This window comes from Antechinus flavipes, chromosome 1 (assembly GCF_016432865.1).
Source record: "Antechinus flavipes isolate AdamAnt ecotype Samford, QLD, Australia chromosome 1, AdamAnt_v2, whole genome shotgun sequence".
Taxonomy (NCBI): Eukaryota; Metazoa; Chordata; class Mammalia; order Dasyuromorphia; family Dasyuridae; genus Antechinus; species Antechinus flavipes.
Window position 1 is genome coordinate 150,233,230 of NC_067398.1, and position 27,224 is coordinate 150,260,453.

Sequence of the window (27,224 nt, forward strand, 5' to 3'; positions counted from 1 at the left end):
CAAACAATCTGCTTAAACAAAATTTTATGGAACATAAGTAATTTTCCTTTTATAGATCTGTCTGTAAAATGTCTATTGTATTAGAAAACATTTGTACTTACCAATTGTTGGAATGGGCTGCATGAATTCATCTTGTTTTAGCTTAAATAAAATGGTTGTTTTTCCTGCGCCATCTAATCCTAAAGTGACAACCCGAATCTCCATTTTAGGTCCAATATGGACTCTATTATCCTGCAATTTAAGAGAAATAAAATTTAATGCATTTTTGAAATTAAGGCATTTAACTAATATTCAGAAATCTATTCAATAATTTGAATATTGATAGTCATATGTCACTCACAAGGAAATGATACAAGAGATTAAATGGCACCTTAAAATTCTACTGGCTTACATATTATTTGCATTCCATTTTTATCTCAAATTTTAAATTAAACTCAATTAAAAAAGACTGGTCAAGAGCTAAGTAAAATATACATTAAAGTTTTTACTCCTAAATTTGACTACAAAATTTTGCTCTTTTGAAAAAAGCAAACTCCTATAGTTAAATAGCATAAAATTTATCAGATGCAATTTAGAGCACCAAATGATTATTTATGTTTTGTCTTACAAAGAATGGAACAGGTTTTAAAATGAGAAAAGGCAAAATGACTCAGATAATATTATTTTTAAAAACTCCAAATTTCTAAAAATTTTAATTTTAATGAGATACATAAGGATACAACCATAGTGAATGACTTGTTCTGTTGCCATTCTCTGCTAAATTTCACATTTTTATTCTATTTATAATGAAAAATGCTGGTGAAATGGTTTTAGCTTTGCAGTTTTCATGTATCTAACATAGGGGGATGCCAGACATAACAACTGGCAAAAGGTCAGAAGGACTAAAAAAATCCTTTGAAAAATTTGAAAAAAAAGCAATACTCAAAAACTAAACTGTTTTAGTTTAAGAGAAAATGCCAAATAGTCACAAAGCTCAGAAAGTATTTTATGTAAAATGGACAACCAAGAGGACATAGTACATCAACAATTACCTAGCTTATTTCATCAGAAATTACTTTCTGGTATCTTTTTTTAAAAACCTATATGCACATTTAAAGATGATAAAAAGAAAAGAACAAGTTTTTGTAAGTTATCTTCTATAGCATAATACCATCCTCAGGCACATGTGAAGTGAAAAACACATTTCAGAGGGATGCAGGAGAGGATCTGGCATTTCTTTGATGTACAGAACTCTTAGAAAAGAAACCTCTTTTATAGGAGTTGAATGTAGATGAACAACTGTTCTGCAATTTGAGAATCCTGAAATGTCATCTGGGGCATCAAGAGTTTACAAATGATTTACCCAAGATCACACAGTATAAAAGAACAGGACATCTTACCAGTTCAAAGTTAGCTCTCTGACCTATGCAACAATGCTTATATGAAGAATAATGGACATTTGGAGAGAATTCTGAGAAGACTCTGAAATAGGTCAGGAAACTTTCTGCTCTCCAAATTTATTCCCGAGGGGGGAAAAAAAAGAAAAAGATCGTCATCTCAGAGGGAACATAGAACAATCAAAATAAATAAATGTTGGGGTAAAGCAACTGTCTTCCTAAAACAACTTCAGAAGATTCCAGAAAAGACCAGACCACTAAGAGTGGAGATTAGGCTTGGGTAAAGTGAAAATACTTCCAAAGTGAAAATACTTCCAAAGCAAGGAATCAACAAACAAGTCCTGAGGCGAAGTGGGTAGAGAGGTAGCCTCACCTTTAAAATTTGCATCCAGGAAGACAATGGAGGGGGAGGGGGTTGACAGTAGAAGATAGAAGGATCTTCTGCTGTTCAGGCATCAAACAAGTGCTGACCAGATAAATCCCAGAGTGCAGCAGACAATAAGCTAGCACATATGTGGTGAACAGAGTAGCAAAGAGGGGACCTTGCTGACTGTGGGTGCTTCGAGGAGAGTCCCTGATTTCAATTCCAATTGCAGACATCAGAGGGATTCCAGGAAGCAAGATCACTGGTGGAACAGTAAAGTTGGGGGCCCCAGCAGTGGCTTAGAAATAGAGAAGAAAGCCCAAGTTTGCGACTTGAGAGAGACCTCAGAAATTATCAGTAAGACAGATCTGAGGCTTGGGGCATCATTCCCCATGCCTCAGGACTACAACTTGATTACATTAATAGCTGCTAAAAAAAAATTTTTTTTTTTTAAAGAAGAGTAAGCAAAAGAGAAAGAACTACATATGGGGATAGAGAAGATCTGAGCTCATATTCAGAGGAAGATAATGGACTTAAAAATACACTTTTTTCTTCAATGAAAAATGTCAAATTTTCCCCAAGCACAAAGAGTTCTTGAAGGAATTTAAAAAGAAATTAATAAATCAAATGAGATATCAAGGCAACATTAGGAAAAAAATAAAACCAATCCAAGAAAAATCAAGAAAATTATGGAAATATAATCACCAATTGGAAAGAGAATCAAAAATTTAAGAAAATCATTTCTTAAAAACTAGAACCAGTGAGAGGAAGCTAATAATGTTCTAAGACACCAATAAATAATTAAAACAAAACCAAAAGAATGAAAAAAAATATGAGAAAGTGAAACATTTCATCCGAAAAGGAACCAATCTGGAGAAGAGATTGAGGAGCAATAAGATAAAAATAGTTTTGATTATCTGAAAATGATAATAAATTACAGCAAAAAAGATTCTTGATACAATATCACAAGAAATTATTCAAATGATTACCCTGAAGTTCTAGAACATGACAAAGTAGAAATAGAAAAAATCCACTGTTCACAAACTGAAAGATATCCCAGGAGGAAATTTTATAGCAATATCATAACCAAGTTTCAAAGTTCCTGGGTTAAGAAGAAAATATTACAAGCAATGACGAAAAAAAATTAAACATGGAGCTATAAAAAGGATTATACAATGTGGTGTTCTTCTTTTGTATAATATGATCATTCTCTGGAAGCAGGTTTCTTGGGGAGGTTTTCTGGAGGCAGCCTTAGTTTCTGTTCAAATCAATAATCACTTCAAATACAGCCAGGTGATAAAATCCAAATGTTTATTTTCTCCTTCCTTGATTCCAAAAGCTCTTGCAGCTTGTCCTTTGCTTCTGCCAGCTTCTGCCTCTAGCTCAACTCCGACTCGTGGCTTCTTCTGAACTGACTCTGTTTGACTGACTGAAGCTCTTTTTATGCTCAGTGTAAAAGGTTGACTCCTCCTCTGAGAATGGGATTATGGGAGGTGCGAATTCACAAAGTTACAAAGTTAACTTTGTGTATCTTCCATACTTGTGAACTCCAATGTGTGACCTCTAATGTGTAAACTCTTAAAGGTGAAAACCCAAGCACACAAGCATTGCTTCCATCAATTCCACTTAGTATCTTGTTTCAAGTTCTGGCCCATAACATCTCCTTGTAGGATCAGATCAATCATACTGAACCATGCTAAATTAGATAACTATTGTCTCTATCAATTCTAATGACTTAACACTTTGTAAGGATCCCAACAATACAAGACCTGGTAGTTACCATACTGAAGATATATCAGTCTTGAAATACTATATTTTGTAGAGCAAAAGAACTGGGGTTATAACCAAGGGTAACTTATCCAGAACAGTTAAACACTATCCTGAATTAAAAAAAAAAAAAAAAAAGTACATTTAATGAACTGAAAGACTTTCAGGTATTTGTGACAAAAATAGCAGAATTTAGGGACACCTAGATGACATAGTGAATAGAGTCCCAGCCCTGGAGTCAGGAGGACCTGAGTTCAAATTTGACCTCAGACTTAAGTACTTAAACCTTCCTAGCTATGTAATCCTGGGCAAGTCATTTAACCCCAACTGCCTCACAAACAAGAATGTGGAAAGATAAAAGATAATTATACTATGTTAGAAAGCAATTTTGAATAAGAGACCAAGGAAGCCATCAATCAAAAGAACTTCCTCAAATCCTTTTCGGATTTATATTAGCACTTTTTTGATAGCTAAGAATTGGAAACAAAGTAAATGCCCGTTTATTAGGAAATGGCTAAAAATAAAATTGTGTTATATAAATGTAATGCAATATTATTCTGCTGTAAGGAATTATGTGTGTGATGAACAGAGAAGTATGGAAAGATCTTTATAAACTAGATAAAGCAAGCAGAGTCAGGAAAACATACACAGTAACTACACAACAATGGAAATGGAAATGATTGTACACCAAAAAATAAAAGGTAAATGGAACAAAATTAGAAAGATTAAGCATAATTCAAATGAAGGAATATGAGAAGAAACCCTCCACCCATCCCTTTGTGGAGGTGAGGAGTCTATAATGTATAATTTAAACTTATCAATTGTGCTCATTTTTTTTTTCCCTCTCTAAAAATATTTATTATATGGGATGGTTCTCTGGGAAGGAATACTTGGGATAACTTGATATAAGAAACAGATGGCATTAATAAAAATTAATTTTTAAAAAATGGAATTTACTACAGAGAAACTATAGCTTTATCAATACCCTCCTTAAGCATATATTAGTGGTTAGAATATAAGCTGCCTGAGAATGAGTACTTTGTCCATTTTTGTATCTCATTCTAACACAGTACAGCATAATAGGCAGTTCATAAGTACCTTATTACTTGATTGAAATAAATGTTAAAGACATCTATACTTTAATTATTTAATTAAAATTAATACATTTTGCAGCCTAAGATTCTTTTTTTAAAAAAGCAACTTCCAGAAAAAAAATTCTAATTTTAACCAGCAGTTATTTTCTAAAACAAAGTAGATTTGGCAGCAAATTATCTCTACTTTCACACAAGTTCTTCACCAGAGGAAAAAGTATTTCATTTCATTTAAAAAAAAAAGCAATTCTGGTTAGAAATCATTTCTACTAAAAAAAGTGATAGTACAGAGAGAGCCAATATACTCAATGACAACTTAATTCAAAAAATAAATTCCTATTTAAATTATCTAAATCCTATAGGACATAACTAATGAATGCATGATTCCATGAATTATATATTTATTCTCAATATTTAGTTTGAAACCCAATGAAGTTGTTAATTGCTATGCCCAAGGTCACACAGTCTTAATAGATAGAAACATACATACAAGTTTTATTATAAGTAGAAATGGCTAGAACATAGTTATATTAGATACATAGTGAAAAAAATATACCTTGGTAAAAGTGACAGGAATACTAGCATCCAGTTGAATATGATCTGCAAGTTCAGTAAATTGCTGCTGCTGTTTCTGTAATGTTTCAAGTAACCTCGTAATCTCTTGTTTTGCCAAGACCACTCTGCAGTCATCCTAGATAGGAAGAGAAGAAAATCATGTTTCACAGATTAGTTTTTATAAAGGGTGGTTTGGTATGAAAGATGAGATTAAAATGATAGACAGCTTATTTTTTAAAATCTGAATTAATGCCTTTTTGCTTTCAAGTCATAAACCTTTCTAGAAATATCCATTATAATGGAAGGGTGCTGTGTTTCTGTTAAAACCTCATAGTTCACAAGAAAAGACATGCTAGCTCCTAATGAAAACTGTCAACCACAAGGGAAGAATGGGTGATGACGGACAACAGACTCAGAAATAGACTATCAAGGCCAATGCAAAGAAAAATATTACCATAGGAAGGGGAAGGAGGTGGGAGGTGAGAAAGAACTGCACAATTTAGGACACAGGGTAATTTATACCATAGTACAGTGCTTTCCCTCATAAATTCTCACACTTTTAAGAATGAGGCACCACAAGGGGAAAAAAATGATATGACAAATTTTATGAAGATAAACAACAGGAGATGGTTAAAAGAGAAGAACCTTAAATCTAAATATGGAAAAACACAAAAAGATTAAATAATCAGAGATGAAAAATTCAGAATAACTAACATTTATATGGCACTTATTATGTTTTAGGCAATGTGCCAAGCATTATGAAGATTATTTTCTTACTTGATCCGCATATTCCTGGTAGGTAAGTGCTATTATTATTTCCATTTAATAGATGAGAAACAGAGGCCAACAGAGTTTAAGTGACTTGCCTAGAATTACACAGCTAGAGAGCATGAGACTAAATTTGAACTGAGGTCTTCCAGATTCCAGACTCAGTACTCAATCCACTATGCTATCTAGCTACCTTCAGAAGAAAGTTAAGGAATAAGTAAAGAGAACAAAAAACAAATCTCTTTTCAGAAAAAGGCACAAAAAAAGGAAATTAATAAATATAAGAAATTGAAGAAGAAAGGGAATTCTGAATGGTTTAACTGAAAAAAGGAAAAAACAGGTAATTATATAAATAAATAATATTAAATAAAATCTCAGAATTAGAAAAAATATTTTTAACTACTGTTTTTCTATTACATAAGTTAAGGTAATTTTCTCAAAGTAGAGTCATCAATTGTGGAATAGCTAAATAAGCCTAAACAAGCTATATATAAGAATGTCATAAAATGTACTTAAGAAATGATGACTATAAAGAAGAAAATTAAAAGATATGAACTAAATTAGCAAAGTGAAGTAAGCAAGAAGACCATATAAACAATGTTAACAAAAACAAAAAGATTAGCAAGAAGACAAATTAAGATGAATGCTGAGAAATTAAAATCACTGGGACCAGTCTCAAATGAAGACATGAGAAGATACCTTTCCCAGCTTCTGTACAAAACCTGAGGTGACTAGGAATATGACATCTGCATCAAATAGTTGACATATTTTTGAAATATTGGTTTTGTTGAACATTTTTTTCCCTTTTTTTTTTCCTCTTTATAATAAAGAATGACAATGGAAGAGTGTAGAGTGAGAAATATGTGTGACAAATATAAGTTATTACAATTTAATTTTTAAAAAGATTACAAATTGATTACATTTCAACTATGTACCTGTTGCAGTGTTTTTTCACAGTGGAGACAGGCAGTTGAAACCTGTGACAACAATATAGTCATGTCCTCTTGCTGCTGCCGCAGCCAAATCAATTTTTCTCGAACATGTGCATCAACAACACTTAGTGCCATTTCTTCCTGACGACACAGAGTTTCGTGTAAATCAGAAAAATAGGCTCGGACACAGGATCGAGCATTCTCTGCAGTACCAGGTACCTATGGAGGAAATTAAGTTTTGTTGGATTTTTTGTTATTGTTGATTTTTAAATAACTTTTGCTTTTAAGAAAAATTTTAAAAGGTGAAATTATACCACAGGATCTCATTTTTAAATGGCCTCAATTTAGATTAATGCCATTAACATGGCTATAAATTACACTGTAATGTCTACTTTTGTAAAGGGTACCACTTAATCCAAAGATACTATGTATTCCTCAAAATTAAGGGGGAGGGGGAATCTTACATGTTCTGTGTGGGCCATTCCTATTCCATCTTCCACAATTTGTTCTCCCCCTTCTATGTGTTGAACAATTCCAACTAATTTTCTGGAATAATCTGAGATTTCTTCAGTAAAAGTTCGTATGCAGTGAGCCATATCTAAAATCGATGCCCGGATCTGATTTGCTTCTGGTTCCAATACTGAATGCTATAAAAAGAAAAATGAAATTTATGTTAAAAAGACCAAAAGTATACTCTTACATATCCTACATTCAAAGGACTACCAAAAAACAAACAAACAAAAAACATTTCATGATTTTAATAGAAGGAAACACAAAAAGAATAAGGAAAGATAAAACAAAAATTCATTTAATGGAATCTCAGAGTTGTCATCTTATAAACCTTCCCTGCATGAACAAGATTCTCCCCTCTTCCCTGAAAGTGGTCATCCATTATTTTCTTGAGCATTTCTCAAGAAGGCAACCTTCCCAAACAAACTGGTTCCACTTTTAGATTATCTAGAAGCATCAAGAAAATTTTCTTTATATCCCTGCTTGAAACCCTTCTCCTAGATTTGCAATGTAGAGATTAACAATATAGACAATCAGTCTAATAACTGAATCATTTTCAAAACTTGAAGATGCTATAACTACCCCCACTAAATATTACTTCTCTAGATTAAACTTACTTTGTACCTTCAGTCAATTATCATGTAACATGAACTCAAAGTCTTTTACCATCCTAGTTACCTTCTTCTGGATATTATCAAGTTGATCAATGTTAACTAAAAAATGTGATACCAATGAACATACCAAACTAAAAAAGATGCGGTCCGATCAGGTCAAAGTATGCATAGTAACTACTACATTAAGCTAGTTCTCATTTTTTAAAAATGAGCAATAATACTTATATGGAAGTTAAATTTTCCCAAAATCATTGTTATATAACTTAATTAAATATTTCCAATAAATTTATGTTATCATTCTCAAAGACATGTGAGAGAGATCGAGTACTAAAATTACACAAACCCAACTTTTTTGTAAAACTTGGGAATATACGTAAAAGATAGCATGTCCATGGAAGAAAACCAAATTATAACATGTTGCTTTGGCATAAATACTGCCCTCAGAATCTCATTAACTGCATATGCACCCACAAAACAACAGAAGAAAAGGAAAGAGCTCTATTTTGAAGACCTGATTATTTTTTCTTCAAAAAAGGAAAATAAAGCTTTTTAAAAATTTTGTTGGAAAAGTTGAGAAATTAAACTTAACATAGATTTGATATTTCCATTTCATTTATAAAAGAATGTTATTATTGGGGCAGCTGGATAGCACAGTAGATAAGAGCACTAGCCCTGAAGTCAGGAGGACCTCAGTTCAAATCCAGCCTCAGACACTTACTACTTCCCAGCTGTGTGACCCTGGGCAAGTTACTTAACCCCAAATGCATCAGAAAAAGGAAAAGTTATCACCGACAACCAGCTTACCATTTCAGTATTTCTTTTTCCTATTCCCTTTATGGGTTTATAGTGGACAACTAGCTGACCAGCTGATTTCTTTTTTAATTTACAAAGCCGTAGCAATGAAGGAAAATATAAATACCTTATGACCCTGGTGTTTTCCATATTCCTTGCAGACACAACACATAAGAGGGCTGGACTGACAAGCTTCTTCCAAGCAAACGAACTCTATAGCATGCACCTGATGCTGGGAGCACATGGTCTTCTCATGAGGCTTATCTGCCAGAGGTACACGCCTATGTTTTGCAAGGGTCTTTGTAGAATGGGTAAGTTGAGAGCACTCTGAACACAAGTGAGTAGCACAAACAGTGCAATACATTGATGCAACATGGGCTTCATCTTCATCACAGCGTATGATGCTCTGAAAACAAAATTGTAGCATTAATGCATTAAAGGTGACTTTTAGTCAATAAAAAACTAAGTAAAAAAAGGACAAAATACAAGTGGCTTTTTTTCTTATAATTAATATTGGTTTGACTCATTCAAGGCTCTTTAGATACATCATCTGATTTGATCCTTATAACAAATCTATAAGGCAGGGGTTATTATCCCTATTCCCAGAGATGAAGAATCTCAGAACAAGATAGCTGAAATATATTGCCCAAGTTTAACCCAACTAGAAAGTGTCTGAATCAGATCTTCCTATCTCCCAGTCCAACACACTATCCATTATACCACCTACCTGCCCCTAAAGTTTCTGGACTCAAAATTTCCATGAATATGCAATTGATTATTTTTTCCCCAGGTAGAATTTAAAAGATAAAAAACTAGGTAAAAAATTATCACCTTTTAAAAGAATGTATTTAATTGACACAGTAAGAATCCCATTTTAAGACCATACATTTAGAGTTGCAAGAAGCCTAAGAGGTCACTTATTTCAACCCCCTCCTTTTACTAATGAAGAACTAAGGCCCAAATTGGTTAGATAAACTGCCCAAGACCACAAATATCACAAATGGCTAAGCCAGCATGTGAACCTAGGTCCTCTGACTTCAAATCTAAGAGTTTCCTAAGAGGCTAGGCTAGGCTATCGTTGCCCTTCCTGGCACTATGAGACCCTCAATGTCCACACTAGATCATGTGTGTCCCTCCTCTCTTGTGATAATTTCCTCAAGTCAGCTCCTATGTCACCCACCCACTCTAACTCACTCACTCTGCACACAAACAAGATTCTACTCTTACTGTGCTTAAAACAGAAAGCTGCATTCAAAAATGAAATCATCAATAACATTATTATCAATGGACATTTGGAAACATTGCAGAAAATACGCAATTATCTCTACCATATCATGGTTTTGATATATCACAAGTTAGCTTTAGAAATTAAATGGTTATTTTGGGGGAATCTTGTGGAAGCCACAGATGACAAAGACTCAGAAATGCATAAAACAACTGTACAGTATTGTATGATAGTAACAAATTTTAATCTTTTAATATCACAGTAATTGACTCTTGTTTTCTGTTATGAAGTCAGAGCTAAAAAATGAAATGATGATTTTGAAGATCCAGAGGCACTATCATACTCCTAACCCCAGTGATATGGAAGGGATAACTGTGCTGTGTCTGAGAAAGTGGCCAAAAACAAGTAGAATGTTAATCCACTTTCAATGGATTGGAAGATTCTGGCGAGGTAGAATTCTAGCCTTTGATTCAAATATTTCTCTGAAAATTATTTTTTTGAAAAAAACTTATTTCAGTCGGAATGCTATCCCAGGTACTTATTAGATGTGTCACCCTAGACAAGTCACTAAATTTCTTTCATCATCAGTAAAATGAATGGAACAATGGTACTTATTTGATAAAGGTAGTGTGAGAATCAAAAGAGATGATAGATCTAAGTACTTGTAAATCTTACAGCACTTTGTTAGTTATTAAAGTTATCAGAATTGTAATCACAGCATTTCTTATTTAAGATAAGATCAGCTTAGCTGAGTACAAAAAGTAAGCAGATCATTAAAACACTAGCTAATTCTTTGATCATGGCACTTAATAAAAAAATTAATAATAAATAAAATAAATTTAATAAATGCATTATTGAGCCCTATTTTGTCTTGCCCTCTCCTGCTTTCCCAGTGATGACAGGGAGGAGGGTAGAGTTCCAAGGATTATGCAATTTGTTTTTTCCCTAAAACATTTTATTCTAAGTGGTAATACAAACAAAAGTAAGGCCATTGGTTCAATAGCAAATGGGTTAATATATTACTGAGATACTGAATCATGCCAATATTTGCATTCTTCCTATACATAATAGCTACATTAAAGTAGAATAGGTTGCCTGGAAAGTTGGTAAGTCCCCCAAACATTAAAGATCTTGAAAGGGATGATGCTCATAGGAAACCCTCAAGCATGAGTTAGGTTAGACAATTACCAACAATGACTTTATGTAATTTTGATGCAGGGGGGCAAGGAGAAAAATTCTAGAAAGAGTTTAAGACATTCCAAATAGGGTCAAGCTATGACGACATTTGGTAACTTCTAAGTGAAGACAGTCATCAAGAATATAACAAAAATATGATTTAAGATTAAGAAATGAAAGAAGTCAAAGATTTAAAAGGTACTAAAAAGCTTTGAAACCACAAACAACATAGTCTTCAAGAAAGGTGAAAAGGCCCTGGCCATGCTAAGCACGAACCACCACTACAAGAAATCAAATATATCTTAAAAGGATAGGAAATAACTGGTTACCAACATGTAAGTCATCAAATGGGCAGATTCTGCATAGTCAGACCAATATTTATTTGATATTCCAAGACATTTCAGAGAGACAAAAATACAAAAGAAGAAAAAAAGATAAGATAGTGATGATAAGGCTCAATACCAAGGATCATAGATTTAGAGAATTTCCAAAAAGGATCTATTTTTACAGGAATTACCTGCATAAAAATCTATGAAATGAAAATATACAAACGACTAATGGTATAGAGACAAGATTTTGTTGTGTTTATAATTTGTTCTATTTTATAGTATTTTTTCTAATTACATGTAAAAATAATTTCAACATTCAAATTTTTGTAAGATTCTGAGTTCCAAATTTTTCTCCTTTCCTCCATCCTCTCCTCTCAACTCCCCAAAAGGGAAGCAACCTGGTATAGTTGTACATGTGCATGATCATGTTAAACATATTTCCACATCAATCATGTTGTAAAAAAGAAACAGAACAAAAGGAAAAACCATGGGGGAAAAAAAAGTGAAAATATTATGTTTTAATCTGCTTTCAGAGTCCTTACTTCTTTCTCTGGACATGGATAGCATTTTCACCAAGAGTCTCTTGGAATTGTCTTGGATCTTTTTTTGTTGAGAAAGGCTGAGTCAATTACAGCTGATCATGGCACAAAATTGTTGTTACTGTGTACAATGTTCTCCTGGTTCTGCTCATTTCACTCAGCATCAGTTCATATAAGTCTTTCCAGATATTTTTGTGAAATCTGTCTGCTCATTATTTCTTATACAACAATAGTATTCCATTATATTCATATAGCACAACTGTGTAGCCATTCCACAACTGATAAGCATTCCCCGAGTTTCCTTTTTTTTTTTGCCATCACAAAAAGAAGTATTATATAAATATTTTTGTACATAAGTCCTTTTCCCTTTTTAAAAAGTGATTTCTTTCAAATATAGATTTAATGGGGCAGCTAGGTGGCACAGTAGATAAGAGGACCAATCCTGAAGTCAGAAGGACCGAGTTGAAATCTGGTCTCAGACATTTAACACTTACTGGTTGTGTGACCCTAGATAAGTCACTTAACCCCAATTGCCTTAGCAAAAAACAAACAAACAAACAAAAAACCCAGATATAGACCTAGTAGTGACATTGCTGAATCAAAGGGTATGCACAGTTGATTGCCCTTTAGGCATAGTTCCAAATTGTTCTCCAGAATGTTTGGATCACCAACAATGCATTAGTTTTCCAATTTATTTACATCTCCAACATTTATCATTTTTCTTTTCTGTCATATTAGCCAACCTGATAGGTGTGAGGTGGTAACTCAAGAGTTGTTTTAATTTACATTTCTCTAATCAACAGTGATGTAGAACATTTTTTCTTATGATTACAGATAGCTTTAATTTCCTCAACTGAGAACTGTCTGTTCAATTCAGAACTGATCTCTTCTCAACTGGGGAATGACTTGCATTTTTTTATTAAAGCCTTTTTATTTACAAAATATACGCATGGGTAATTTTTCAACATTGATTCTTGCAAAGGGAGGAGTCAATATGGGCGGAAAGGACACACATTTCTTTCTGACCTCTTCTCATATGGTGGCTAAATTTCAGAACTATTGTACCAAGAAAAAAATATTACAAGCAGCCAGAAAGAAACAATTCAAATACCAAGGAGCCATAATAAGGATTAGTCAGGATCCAGCAGCTTCCACATTAAAGGATCAAAGGGCCTAGAATCTGATATTCTGAAAAGTGAAGGAACTTGGAATGCAGCCAATAAACTACCCCACTAAACTGAGCATTTTCTTCCAGGGAAGAAGATGAACATTCAGTAAAACAGGTGAATTCCATTTATTTCTGATGAAAAGGCCAGAGCTAAATAAAAATTTGACCTCCAAGTATAGAACTCAAGAGAAGCATAAAAAGAAAAGAACTCCTGAGAATTGTATTTCTGTTATGAGTATACATAGAGAGTGCATATATAATTGAATTTTACTGTTATAATATAAAAAACGAAACTAGAGATGGAAAGGACATTGTACTGGAAAAAAGGAGAAAGTAGAGGTAAAATGAGGGAAATTACATCTCACGAAGAAGCAAAGGAAACCTATTATATTTGAGGGAAAGAAGGGAAGAGGATGAACACTGTGTGAAACTTATTCTCATCAGATTTGACTCAAAGAGAAAATATTAGACATATTTGGTTTACAGAGAAACTTCTCTCACACCTCACTGAAAAGTGTAAAGAGAAAAGAGAAAAAAAAGGGGGTAGGCTAAATAGAAGGGAAAACAGAAATAGGGAAAAGTTTAAGAAAGAGGGAGGGACTCTAAAGGGGGAGGGCTGCTTAAGGCAAGTGGTGCTCATAAGTAAAATACTGAGGAGGGAAAGAGGAAAAGGAAAGAAAGAAGTATAATTTGGGGTTAATAAGACAGCAGGAAGTACAGAATTAGTATCCTTAATTGTAAATGTGAATGGAGTGAACTCTCCCAAAAACCAGAAGCAGATAGCTAACTAGATTAAAAGACAAAATCCTACAATATGTTGTTTACAAGAAACACATTTAAAGCAGAGTAATATATACTGAGTAAAGGTAAAAGGCTGGAACAGAATCTATTATGCTTCAGGTAAAGTAAAAAAAAGCAGGGATAGATAGACATCCTAATTTCAGATCAAACAAAAGCAAAAATTGATCTAATTAAAAGAGATAAGGAAGGAAACTCTATCTTGCTAAAGGGTAGCATAGATAATTAAACAATATCAATACTAAACATATATGCACCAAGGGGTATAGCATAGTTAAAAGAGATGCAAGAAGAAATAGCAAAACTATAATAGTGGGAGATCTCAACCTTGGTCTCTCAGAACTAGATAAATCAAACCACAAAATAAGAAATATTAAAGAAGTAAATAGAATAAGAAAAAAATAGGTATGATAGATCTATGGAGAAAACTGAATGGAGACAGAAAGAAGAACACATTCTTCTCGGCAGTTCATGGAACCTATACAAAAACTGATATTATGACATAAAGACCTCAAAATCTATTGCAGAACAGCAGAAATACTAAATGCATTCAGATCACGATGCAATAAAAACTACATTCAATAAAAAGCCAGGGGAAAATAGACCAAAAAGAAATTGTAAACTAAATAATTTCACCCTAAAGAATGAATGGGCGAAACAGCAAATCATAGACACAATTAATAATTTCATCCAAAAGAATAATAATAATAATACAACACACCAAAATTTTGTGGTATGCAGCCAAAGCGCTTATTAGAGGAAATCTCTAGATGCTTATTTGCATAAAAGAGAGAAAGAGAAAAATCAATGAATTGGGCTTGCAACTAAAAAGGCTAGAAAAAGAACAAAGTAAAAACCCCTAATCAAATACCAAACTTGAAATTCTAAAAATAAAAGGAGAGATTAATAAAATTTTAAGTAAAAATTTAAGTAAAAAAAAACTATTGAATTAATAAATAAATCTAAGAGCTGGTTCTATGAAAAAAAAACAACAAAATAGATAAACCTTTAATTAATTTGATTAGAAAAAGAAAAGAGAAAATCAAATTGTTAGTCTCAAAAATGAAAGGGAGAACTTTCCACCAATGAAGAGGAAATAAGAGCAATAATTAGGAGTTACTTTGTCCAACTTTATGCCAATAAATTTGATAATTTCTTGGTGGAAATGTGAATGGAGCCAACCATTCTTGAGAGCAATTTGGAACTATGTTCAAAAAGTTATCAAACTGCATACCCTTTGACCCAGCAGTGTTTCTACTGGGTTTAGATCCCTCAAAGAGATCTTAAAAGAGGGAAAGGGACCCACATATTCAAAAATGTTTGTGGCAGCTCTTTTTGTAGTGGCAAGAAACTGGAAACTGAGTGGATGCCCATCAATTGGAGAATGGTTGAATAAATAATGGTATATGAATGTTATGGAATATTATTGTTCTGTAAGAACAACCAGCAGGATGACTTTAGAGAGGTCTGGAGAGACTTAACATGAACTGATGCCAAGTGAAATGAAGGAGATCATTATACATGGCAACAACAGGATTATACAAAGATCAATTCTGATGGGTTGGCTCTCTTCAACAATAAGATGATTCAAACCAGTTCCAATTCAGTAATGAAGAGAGCAGAGCACTACACCCAGAGAGAGGACTATGGGAACTGAATGTGAACAACAACATAGCATTTTCACTCTTTCTGTTGTTGCTTTCTAGCATTTTATTCTGCTGCTGCTTTTTTTTTAACTGGTTTGATTTGATTTTTCTTGTGCAGCACAATAATTACATTAAAAATGTATGGATATATTGGATTCAACATATATTTCTACCATGTTTAACATCTATTGGACTATTTGCCATCTAGAGGAGGGCTTAGGGAAAGAAGGGAAAATTGGAACACAAGATTTTGCAAGGGCTAATGTTAAAGAATTGTCCATGCGTATGTTTTGAAAAATAAAAAGCTTTAATTAAAAAAAAAAAAAGACATGCAAAACCTGTCCAAATTTTCTTCTCCTTTCCTCCATCTTCTCCCCTAAATGGCATAGTTCAATACATGTTAAATATGTTAAAATACATGCCAAATCCAATATATGTATACATATTTATACAGTTATCTTGCTGCACAAGAAAAATCGAATCAAGAAGGAACAAAAACTGAGAAAGAAAACAAAATGCAAGCAAACAAGCGGAGGGAATCCTTCCCCCACCCCCCTCCACTCTCACTGAAACCCTTCATTACTCAAAAGAAATAGGTCTCAGTGCACATAAGACAAAGCAAAGACCTGGTTTAACAGGTAAAGCACAAAGTTGGTTTATCATCATATGAGAGAGCTGGAACGATTTCGAAAATTGTAGGGAGTGAAGCTGATTCCTGAAATAAAAACCTGTATTTTAACCCCATGATTAAATTAAATGGAATTCATGAAAATGAATCACAGAACTCTACAATCTCCAATCAAAACTGACCTAAAAAACTATAAAAACACACATGGTAGGCATAAGTAAACTGGAACATATTATCAATGATGATTTATGAACAAAAGTGCCATCAAAAATATGCAAAGAATACTTATTTTAAAAAATCAGGGGCAGATAGGTGGTATAGTGGATAGAGCACCAGCCCTGAAGTCAAGAGGACTTGAATTCAAATCTGGTCTCACTTAATACTTCCTAGCTGTGTGACTCTGGGCAAATCACAACTCCAATTGCCTCAGCAAAAAAATTAAATAAATAAAATCAGTATTGCAGCAGAATGAAAAAATTCAAATTCAAATGAGAACTAAATTTGAATCCTGACTCAAGTAAATACTATCTATATGACATCATCTAAATTATTTAACATTTCTAGACCTGGATTTCTCCACTTACAAAATAAAAGGGTTGGAAAAAATGACCTTTGAGATCCTTTCCAGCTCTAAATCTGTGCTCCTACGATTCTCTACAATCATAGCAATGGATAATAAATAGAGTTTCCATTGGCACTTATTAAATATTAAAAACTTTAAGTAAAACATTCAGTTTCCTAGCAGATTAAGGGAGAATATGGGTATGATCATGTAAAAGATCTGCAAAGAATAAAAAACAAGTTTTCCATCTTGTGCCTCTGTAACCTGGATCAAATAATCTACTCAATATTGGCACAAATCTTGGGTACAGAGATGAGTTGATTAAACTGAATTTCTCAAAAAATGCTTTTCTTCTGTTCTATAACAAGCCCATTTGATTCCTATTTTGACTGTTAGGTACAGCCAGGGACAACTTGAATCCCAGGAAGAAGATACCTCTTTTGATAAAATCAGGGATTCATTCAAATACTCAAGTCCTGAAAGATGCTCTTGCCTGAAAAGTATGGCAATGATTTACTGTTTTCTCATTAAAAAAAAAAAAAGCACATGTGCTTTCTTATTTTCAGTGTCATCAGAGGGTTTTATTATTAATTTCAGCTTCCCAATTGTCCTCTCAGGTCTGGATTCTACACATCTGAAGCTGGATAAATATTTTGTCAAGTTTCTAACATTTTAAATAAAAATATAGTTCTATACCTGCTCCAATCTTCCCCTCCAAAATTTAACTGAACATAGTCAGTACCTCTCCAGATAATCCAACTGATTCTTCTGTTGTTCCATATTGACCAATAGGGCCATTCTGTAGTCGTTCCAAAAGCTCCAACAATGCAAAATTTTTTTTCAATCCCCAGACACCTGAATCTCCTAGTTCAAAAATAAAATAAAGATGATTTTAACAGAACAACACTATACTTTTCATTCTACACTTCAGCTGTAATTTAAAAATAAAATATAATTTCTACATTTCTTTACAGAAACCTGAAAATCTAGTTTAAAAGTAAAGGATGAGTTTGACAAAACAACACCATGCCTTTCATTCTACATTGTTATAAAAAAAAAAAACACTATAATTTTATTTAAATCATAATCTAATTTTTAAACATAAAATATAATTTTCACATGTCTAAAATGAAAAAGTTCTCATTTAATTTCCTTTGCTTGAAATTATGCTTTTTCTTTTCGAACTAGAGATGAATGAGAGTAGAGGGAAGCTAACTATCCCAAAAAGAAAAAATGAAAAGGTTATTGAAGCAAAAAAATGAAAAGGTCATTGAAGAGAATGCATAAAGGGAGGAAAAAAAAACCCAAGAAAGACCCAAAACCAAAGGCAAACACAAATGTGCAGAACAGCTTTGAAAGTCGTGCAATGAATTTTTCAAACACTTAAAAGGAAAAGAAAGCTGTACAATTTGAACATTCATGCTTTCATTTGTAATATTCTTTTTCTAGTCTACACATGCTTGATTTTAAATTTTTTTCTAACATAGCAGAAAGTTATCCAAGTTATAAAATGAATTTCCTTTGAAAAAATGCTTTATGCTATTGAGAATTCTGGCATCATTACATAAATTTGGTATATTACTTAAAAAAAAAAACCCTCTAATTTCCCAATAACTATATAAGGAAACAAGTTTCTCTCACTAAAATTTAAACTTAAAAACAGAAATGAGCTAAAATGTCTATGATTATTAGTTCTCTCTTATCCTGGAGCTGTAGTTAACTTTGGTTGTAAATTCCATCTTCTCCTACAAAGAGATCCAAGATTATAGTCACAAGGCAGGCACGATCACTTTCTACTCATCTCAAAAAAAGAAAAAATTATGTGAATTTCCAACCCAGAGCAATTACTATCACATGCTACACAAGATTTAATTATCAACTACAATGAAAAAGTCAAAATCTTTTAAAAGGAAGGTCAGTGAAGTCACAACCTTCAACACTGGGTCAAACACTGAAAATGCCCTATTCTATAATATTTTAAAATATCTTCTCACTATCAAGTTCTGAATGTGTTGCTTGACTTGCCAATCAAATGCAAAACAATCAAGACTTATACTTAATTCTACCAATGAGCTTCAAATACATAAGATGTGCTGCAACACATTGTGAATCTTTCAGACTCTGGCATAGTCAATGACTTGATTTAGCAGGCAGCTTTATATACATATTTTCCTACTGCTTACCTTTTTGAATGATTTTAAGTGATTAAACTTATAGGGCACTATATAAATGTCTTCAAAATTCTATTCAATTGTCTATAAAAAGAATTCATGGTCATAAGATACTATGGGACCTAGTGTTGGATGGAATCTTATAATTCATCTAGTCCAATTCCCTCATTTGGATCTTGTAGGAGATTAAATACTTTGCCTATGGTTAACAAAAGGTATAAGTAGAAAAACTAAAATATAAATGAAGCTCAGGACTTCAAATACAGTGGTCATTCACTGTAACACACTGCTTCTCAAAGAAGTAATCATATTTCTGTTCCCTTCTCTGAAAGAATGTTGATTAACACTTAATAAAACCTCAACAATTTATCTCAAAGAAGGTGAACATTCTGACACCTTCAAAGAGTTAACATATCACAGTGTTGTATTGCCTGTAAAAGGTAAAAGTAAATATGTTTGATCCAATGCTATTCTAGTTTTCCTGACAGTCTGAATTCTTTGGAGAGGGAAGAGGAGAAATGCTAATCAATGTTAATTTGTGTTGCTTACATACTCTGTGTCAAAGACCTTTGATCTTTGATATCTTCTACTCATCAACCACCTTCTGCTCCTGTAACAATTCAAAATTCTCCCGCTATATACTGAAATACTGAATAGAATCAACCAAAAAAAAGGAGAGAAAATAACTTTATTTATACCTTTAAAAGCTAAATATTTTCTTTGAAATTTGTGACCAAAGATGAACTAGAGACCATTACTGATCACAAAATAGAAAATTTTGATTATATCAAATTAAAAAGCCTTTGTACAAACAAAACTAATGCAAACAAGATTAGAAGGGAAGCAACAAACTGGGAAAACATCTTCACAGTTAAAGGTTCTGATAAAGGCCTCATTTCCAAAATATATAGAGAACTGAGTCTAATTTATAAGAAATCAAGCCATTCTCCAATTGATAAATGGTCAAAGGATACGAACAATTTTCAGATGATGAAATTGAAACTATTATCACTCATATGAAAGAGTGTTCCAAATCATATTGATCAGACAACTCTGAGATACTACTACACACCTGTCAGATTGGCTAAGATGACAGGAAAAAATAATGATGAATGTTGGAGGGGATGCGGGAAAACTGAGACACTGATGCATTGTTGGTGGAGTTGTGAACGAATCCAACCATTCTGGAGAGCAATCTGGAATTATGCCCAAAAAGTTATCAAACTGTGCATACCCTTTGATCCAGCAGTGCTACTACTGGGCTTATACCCCAAAGAGATACTAAAGAAGGGAAAGGGACCTGTATGTGCCAAAATGTTTGTGGCAGCCCTGTCTGTAGTGGCCAGAAACTGGAAAATGAATGGATGCCCATCAATTGGAGAATGGCTGGGTAAATTGTGGTATATGAATGTTATGGAATATTATTGTTCTGTAAGAAATGACCAGCAGGATGAATACAGAGAGCCTTGGAGAGACTTACATGAACTGATACTAAGTGAAATGAGCAGAACCAGGAGATCATTATACACTTCGACAATGATATTGTATGAGGATGTATTCTGATGGAAGTGGATTTCTTTGACAAAGAGACCTAACTGAGTTTCAATTGATAAATGATGGACAGAAGCAGCTACACCCAAAGAAAGAACAATGGGAAAGGAATGTGAACTATTTGCATTTTTGTTTTTCTTCCCGGGTTATTTTTACCTTCTGAATCCAATTCTCCCTGTGCAACAAGAGAACTGTTCGGTTCTGCAAACATATGTTGTACCTAGGATATACTGCAACATATCTAACATATATAGGACTGCTTGCCATCTAGGGGAGGGGGTGGAGGGAGGGAGGGGGAAAATCGGAACAGAAATGAGTGCAAGGGATAATGTTGTAAAAAAATTACCCTGGCATGGATCCTGTCAATATAAAGTTATTATTAAATTAAATAAAATATTTTTTAAAAAACCCAAAATAAATAAATAAATATTTTCTTTGACAAAGGTAGTGTCGAGTTGATTTGATTAACAGAAAGTGACTTTTTCAACTTAAATGTGAGAAGAAGAAAAAACCTCTGGGTTAAAATATATATGACATTTATGCAGACTAGCAATAAATGTGTAAGTCAATGTTAAATAGCTTTTAATAAACAGCCTGAAATTTTATTTCTATTATAAAAGTCTTTTGGGGGGCTGTTTTGGAGCAATTACATGGGCATAAAAGGCCAGGAAAATTCATACTTCTCTAGCTCTAACCTTGCTAACAAAACAGTTAAAACCTGGCTCCAGATTTAAAGGAAAACTCAGAAAACCATAAGGCTGAGCATGCTTGACATGGTAGAAATAAAGCATTAATTCTGGACCAAAAACACAGAATTTGTTGTGTCCCAACTTTAAGGGATGTGATTGTATCCCTTTTTCATCTACAATATAATAAAAACTGAAATATCTCTGAAACCCAGAAACAATACAGAAAGAAATGCATGTGAAAACTAGTTTCCATTGCTCTAAATTTTAAAAAAGATACCTCCCCATGCAGGCCTAAATTCCTGACCTTTTAAAATAATGCATTTAAACAAATCAGAGATAACAAAAATAAGTAACAGAATCATGTTCTTTTAAGACTAAGAAAGAGCAAACTATAAAAGTAACTTAGTTGATAACCATACCCAATCTATAGAGCAAATAGCACATCATGAAGCTCAATGAGCTCATTTTTCTGGGCTGTCAAATGCCTCAACATCAGAAATGGAAGTATCCTTGTCAAAGAAAATGAAACTAACGATACATTCACATCTACTTTGCTGCTGTTACATGCTAAGTAAAGTGCATCAGGCCTTTTAAGCTCAGATTTGCACTTGATATTTCCTCTATTGTCTCTTCGCATTAAAAAGTAATCTCTTACAACACAAGAAGACTATTTTATTTGTCCATTTGTATCCCCAGAATTTAGCACAATTCTTTGAACATAGCAATACGAAATAAAAATGCTTTTTTCATTCATCTAAATCAAGAACCACTTATTACATGTAGGCTATGATGCCAGGTACTGTGCCAAACATTGGCATCACACCAAACTGCATAAACAGTTCCTGTCCCCTAGGATTCCATTTTAAGGGGAGAGAAAACATATAAGCAACTATGTATATACAAAAGACAGATAAAATAAATGGGAGGGTAATTTCAGGAGGCACTATTATTAATGGGTACAAGAAAAGGATTCTTGGAGAAGAGATGTTGGTTGAGATTTGAAAGAAGTTGGGGCAGCTAGGTAGTGCAGTAGAGAGAGAGAACCAACCCTGAAGTCAGGAGGACCTGAGTTCAAATCTGGTCTCAGACAATTAACACTTTCTATCTGTGTGACCCTGGTCAAGTCACTTCTCTCTTCAGTGATTTCACTTAACCCCAATCACTTAGCTACATAAATAAATAAATAATAGGTGGATGGATGGATAAATGAATGAACTGATAAATTAATTATTAAAATAATAATTTAAAAAAAAAAAAAAGATTTGAAAGAAGCCAGGGGATAGAGGTCAAGACCTTCTCATACATCTTGGACTAGCTAAGATGACAGAAAAAGATAATGACAAATGTTGGAAGAGGTGTGAGAAAACTGGCACACTAATACATTGTTGGTGGAGTTGTGAACTGATCCAGCCATTCTGCAGAGCAGTTTGGAACCATGCCCAAAGAGCTATAAAAATGTACATTTTCTTTGACCCAGCTATGTTACTGAGTTGGGTCTGTATCCCAAAGAGATCATAAGAGAGGGGAAAGGATCCACAAATGCAAAAAACATTTGTAGCAGCTTTTTGTGGTGACAGGGAACTAGAAAAGTGAACGTGGATCAGTTGAGGAACACCTGAGTAATTTAATATATATGAATGTAGTAGAATATTGTTCTACAAAAAATGATGAGCAGGGTCATTTCAGAAAAGCCTACAAAGAAAGAAAGAAACTGATGCTGATGAAAAGAACCAGGAAAACAGTGTGCACAGTAACAGTCAGACTGTATGACTATCAATTGTCATAGATTTGGTTCTTCTCAGAAAAACACTCATCCAAGACAATGGCAATAATGGGATGGAAAATGTCATCTGCACCCAGAGAGAGAACTATGGAGACTAAATGCAAATCAAAACATGATATTTTCACCTTTTTTTTTTTTTTTTTGGGGGGGGGGGAGAGATTGCCATTTTTTTTCTTATGAATTTTCCCTTTTATTCTGATTTTTCTTTCACAAAATGACTTAGGTGGAAATATGTTTAAAATGACTGTACATGTATAACTTCTATCAAACTGCTTGCTGTCTTGGAAGAGAAAAGCAAGGGAGGCATAAAAAAATTTGGAACTCAAAATCTTACAAAAATGGGTGTTGAAAACTATCTTTACAAATAAATGGAAAAATAAAATACTAATGAATTTTTTAAAAAAGTGATGAACTCAAACTACAGAAAGACACATTTTTGGTAAGGATATCTATGTGTATTCATTTTGTTTGACAATATTTATTTGTTACAAGGTTGTTTTATTTCTTTCAGTTTTTAAATTGGGGGTGGAGAGATAGATGGTTAGCAATACTGCTGTCCCCCCAAATAAAGACCACTGAAACTTTTTTTTAATGCATAAAAGACATCAAAATGAAGTTAAGAAACCCAGACAAGGATAGTTTTGAATCTCATATGTAGAATTTATTACATACTTTAAAAAATACTTTGAAATAAGAGAATTCAAAAAAAAAAAAAAAAGAAAGAAAGAAAAAAAGAAAGAAAGGAAGGAAGGAAGGAAGGAAGGAAGGAAGGAAGGAAGGAAGGAAGGAAAAAAAGAAGGAAGGAATGTGCTTTACGAAGATCAGCTTGATAGTTGAGTGGAGGCTAGTAATTAGTGGGCAGAGATTTCAATTGGGGAAAGGCTACAGCTATAGTCCAGGTAACTGACATGTCAGAGGAAAGTAGGGGACATGGATAGGAGTTGTAAATCTAAAAATCAACATGACTTGGCAAAAGATTGGATATATAGGGTAAAACAGTGAAGATTCAAGGACAACACATCAAAGCTATAAATCTAGGTGACTGAGAAGATGATGGTTACTGAACAATAACGGGAGAGAATAAAAAGGGAGAGAATATGGGGAAAAGATATTAAGTTGTCTCTGAGGCATCCAATTCAAAATGAATATAACAGGAGATACAAGACTAGAAGTCAGGAAAGAACTTAGGCCAGGGAAAAGATATCTATCATTTGGCAAAAATCATTAAGCAATATAGTATAAAAGAAGAATAGAAGACCCAGAACAAAATCTTGAGAAGTATCCAAAGTGAACAGACAGGACTTAGATGAAGATCCAGCAAAGCAAGGTAAAGAGAAAAGGATCAGAAAGGAGGAGAAAATGATGAACAAGTTCACAAAAAAATAAAAAGAAGAAATTAATCACAAAGGTATTAGGATCAATGTCCATTAGATTTGGCTTTTGGAGATCATTATTAACTCTGAAGAAAAAAGTTTCAGTTGATGAAACGGCAACCCATATTACAGCTTAAAAGAAAGGGAATAGAGATAGATTATATATTATATAAATCAAGGAATTTAGCTATGGAAAGGAAAAAAGAAATAAAACTAAGTAGTGAAGATATGCAGATCAAATGAGTAGTTTTTTTTTAAAGATAGGAAAGACAAGGGAGTATTTATAGATAAAAAGGAAGCAGCCAATAGACAATGCTAGACTGAAAACAAGTGAAAGACAAAGACAGCAAGTAGAAGACAATAAGACTGGGATGAAGGGTGTATAATAGAGGACTTAGCCTTGTCAAAGAAAAGACTACTCTTTAATTTGAGAAAGTGATGAAGGAGGTGATAGGAGTGGGAATCTGAGTGATATGAAATTAAGGGGAAAAAGGGGGCTCTTGGTAAATAGCTTCACTTTTTTTTCTTCACTAAACATAAAGCCAATGGAAAGATTTACATGTGCTGATGCTGAGATAAGGAGAACCAGGAAATCATTGTACACAGCAATAGCTAGACTATGTAATGATCAACTATGACAGACTTGGTTCTTCTCAGCAATTCAGTGATCCAAGGCAATGTCAATAAACTTTGGATGGAAAATGCCATCTGCATGCAGAGAGACAACTATGGAGATTGAATATAAATCAAAACATACTAACACAAAACAAACTAAATCAAAACAAAACTTTTTTTTCTCTTGTGATTTTTCTCTTTTGTTCTGATTTTGCTCTCCCAACATGATTCATAAAGAAATGTGTATTTTTAAAAATGTACATATATAACCAGAAAAAAAAAATAAGTTGCTATGGTGGCAAGGATAATGAACTAGTTGGGCAAACATAAAATAATTCCTTACTGCAGTGAGAATCCAGATGAGACCATGTAATAAATATGTAGTGGATCCAGGCAACCCAGTTTCTCCATTCAGCAGTACATGGGTAGGAGTAAAGGCAGCAGATGGAAGGAGTGCTCCCAAGATGGGATTATATCAAGTGTAGTATGACAAAAGAGAGCAAGGTACTAAACACAGGGGATACTACAGAGCTGAACTAGTTCACTTAACTTTTAGATGAGGAAAAGAGAGCGTAGCCAGAATAAGGGTGATAGCCAAGGGACTAGGTAGCTCGAGAGACAGTGAGAACTAAGAAGGTTAATACGCTGAAAAAGCTGGAGCAGAGATGAAGCAAAGATACTTAAGTTACAATTCCCTAGCAAAAGGGCAGAAGTTGAGAAAGAGAGAGACTGAGAGCTAGGCAGTAAACTGATTGTAGAAAGAAGGAAAGGAGTCACTAACAGCTAACCAGGGGATGAATATGGGCTGAATGAACCTCAAAAGAGAAGGGTGTGGAATTGCCATGGGAAGGAAGGAGGATTCTGACTCCCTACAGTGACAGTGAGCCAGAAGGAAACCCAACGAGTAGAGGGGTCAACCAGAGAACTGTTAGGCATCAGTGAATGTCAGAAGATGGAAGGAAAAGGTTTAAAATGCAATGAAGATTATTAACTATGAAGCAAGCATTCAAAGAGCACAATAAAAGAGGTAGGTATATATATCTGGAATGGAATGTTAGGAGAAGCAGAACTTAGCGGAATGTGATTAAGGGAGCAGGTAGTGGAATCTGGGGAAGAATCTGCACAAAAACAGTAAGAATTCTGAACCACAAAAAAATTCCAATAGACATATGATAAAAAGTGCTATCTGTATCCAGAGAAAGAACTATGGAGACTGAATGTGGATCAAAGAATAGTATTTTCACTTTTTGTTGCTGTGTGTTTGCTTGGTTTTTTTTTTCCTTTATCATGGTTTTTTCCCTTTTGATCTGATTTTTCTTGTGTAAAATGACATATATGAAAATAGAAAATATATTTAGAAAAAGTGCACATGTTAAACCTATATCAGATTGCTCGCTGTCTTGGAGAGGGGGAAAAAGGGAGAAAATTTCCAAACACAAGGTTTTGTAAAGTTGAATGTTGAAAACTTATCTTTGCATGTATTTGGAAAAATAAAATTTTTTAAAAAATAATTAAAAAAAAAAGATAGAAAAATAAATGACCCTCCCTTCTGCCCTCCTCCCCCCCAAAAAAGAATTCTGAATTAGTGGGATAGGGAGGGTATGACAAGGTCAGAATGTTTTAAAAAAAAAAAAAAAAAAAAAAAAAAAGATTATTAGTTCCTGGAGAGAAATCCATTGAGAAAGGAGGTAGACTGAATCCTCCCTTGTCCAACAGGGGCAGGTGTTGATGTTGAGTTCTATGAGTCAAGGAAGACTAATTCTCAGTAAGGAGGGAGCAGGGACTTGTACAAGAGACAGAAGTGACAGCTAAAGAAGGGCCTGATCTGGGAGCAATGTCCAAAAAACTAGAAAAGCCCTGTTGAAAGGCCTGATGAAGGCCAGAGGTCTGAATCTAGAGTTCACACAGGGTACACCCCAAAAAGACTCAGGAACAAGAAGACCACAGGCTTACTGGGGCAACACAGCACTTCCTGAGATATTCCAGGCACAAAGATACAGGCCATAGGCAGGCCAGCTGTGAAGAGGAAGCCATATTCAGTGATTGTTACACTTAAAATGAATTTAAACAAGGTTTTCCTTGTTTAAATTCATAATATCCCTAATACCTAGTTCTTTTGAACTAACATTCACTTTACATAGAATTCTGCTAGGCCTTAATCTACTAAAAAAAAAAAAAAAGAAGAAGAAGAAGAAGAAGAAA

General features: G+C 33.7%; 1 protein-coding gene across 2 annotated transcripts in view; it reads right to left on the reverse strand.

Moving 5' to 3' along the window:
- The window catches only part of TRIM23 (tripartite motif containing 23), a 45,178-nt gene that overhangs the window by 12,429 nt on the left and 5,525 nt on the right, over positions 1 to 27,224 (reverse strand). Inside the window, exons 3-8 of one of the 2 annotated variants that reach the window (XM_051991256.1) lie at positions 17,583 to 17,704; positions 8,897 to 9,175; positions 7,318 to 7,500; positions 6,857 to 7,072; positions 5,155 to 5,289; positions 102 to 231 (exon numbers count right to left, since the gene is read on the reverse strand). In XM_051991256.1, the coding sequence (XP_051847216.1) occupies positions 102 to 231; positions 5,155 to 5,289; positions 6,857 to 7,072; positions 7,318 to 7,500; positions 8,897 to 9,175; positions 17,583 to 17,704 (1,065 nt within the window). The remainder of the gene's footprint in view (positions 1 to 101; positions 232 to 5,154; positions 5,290 to 6,856; positions 7,073 to 7,317; positions 7,501 to 8,896; positions 9,176 to 17,582; positions 17,705 to 27,224) is intronic. The other variant, XM_051991262.1, reaches the window with a different exon arrangement.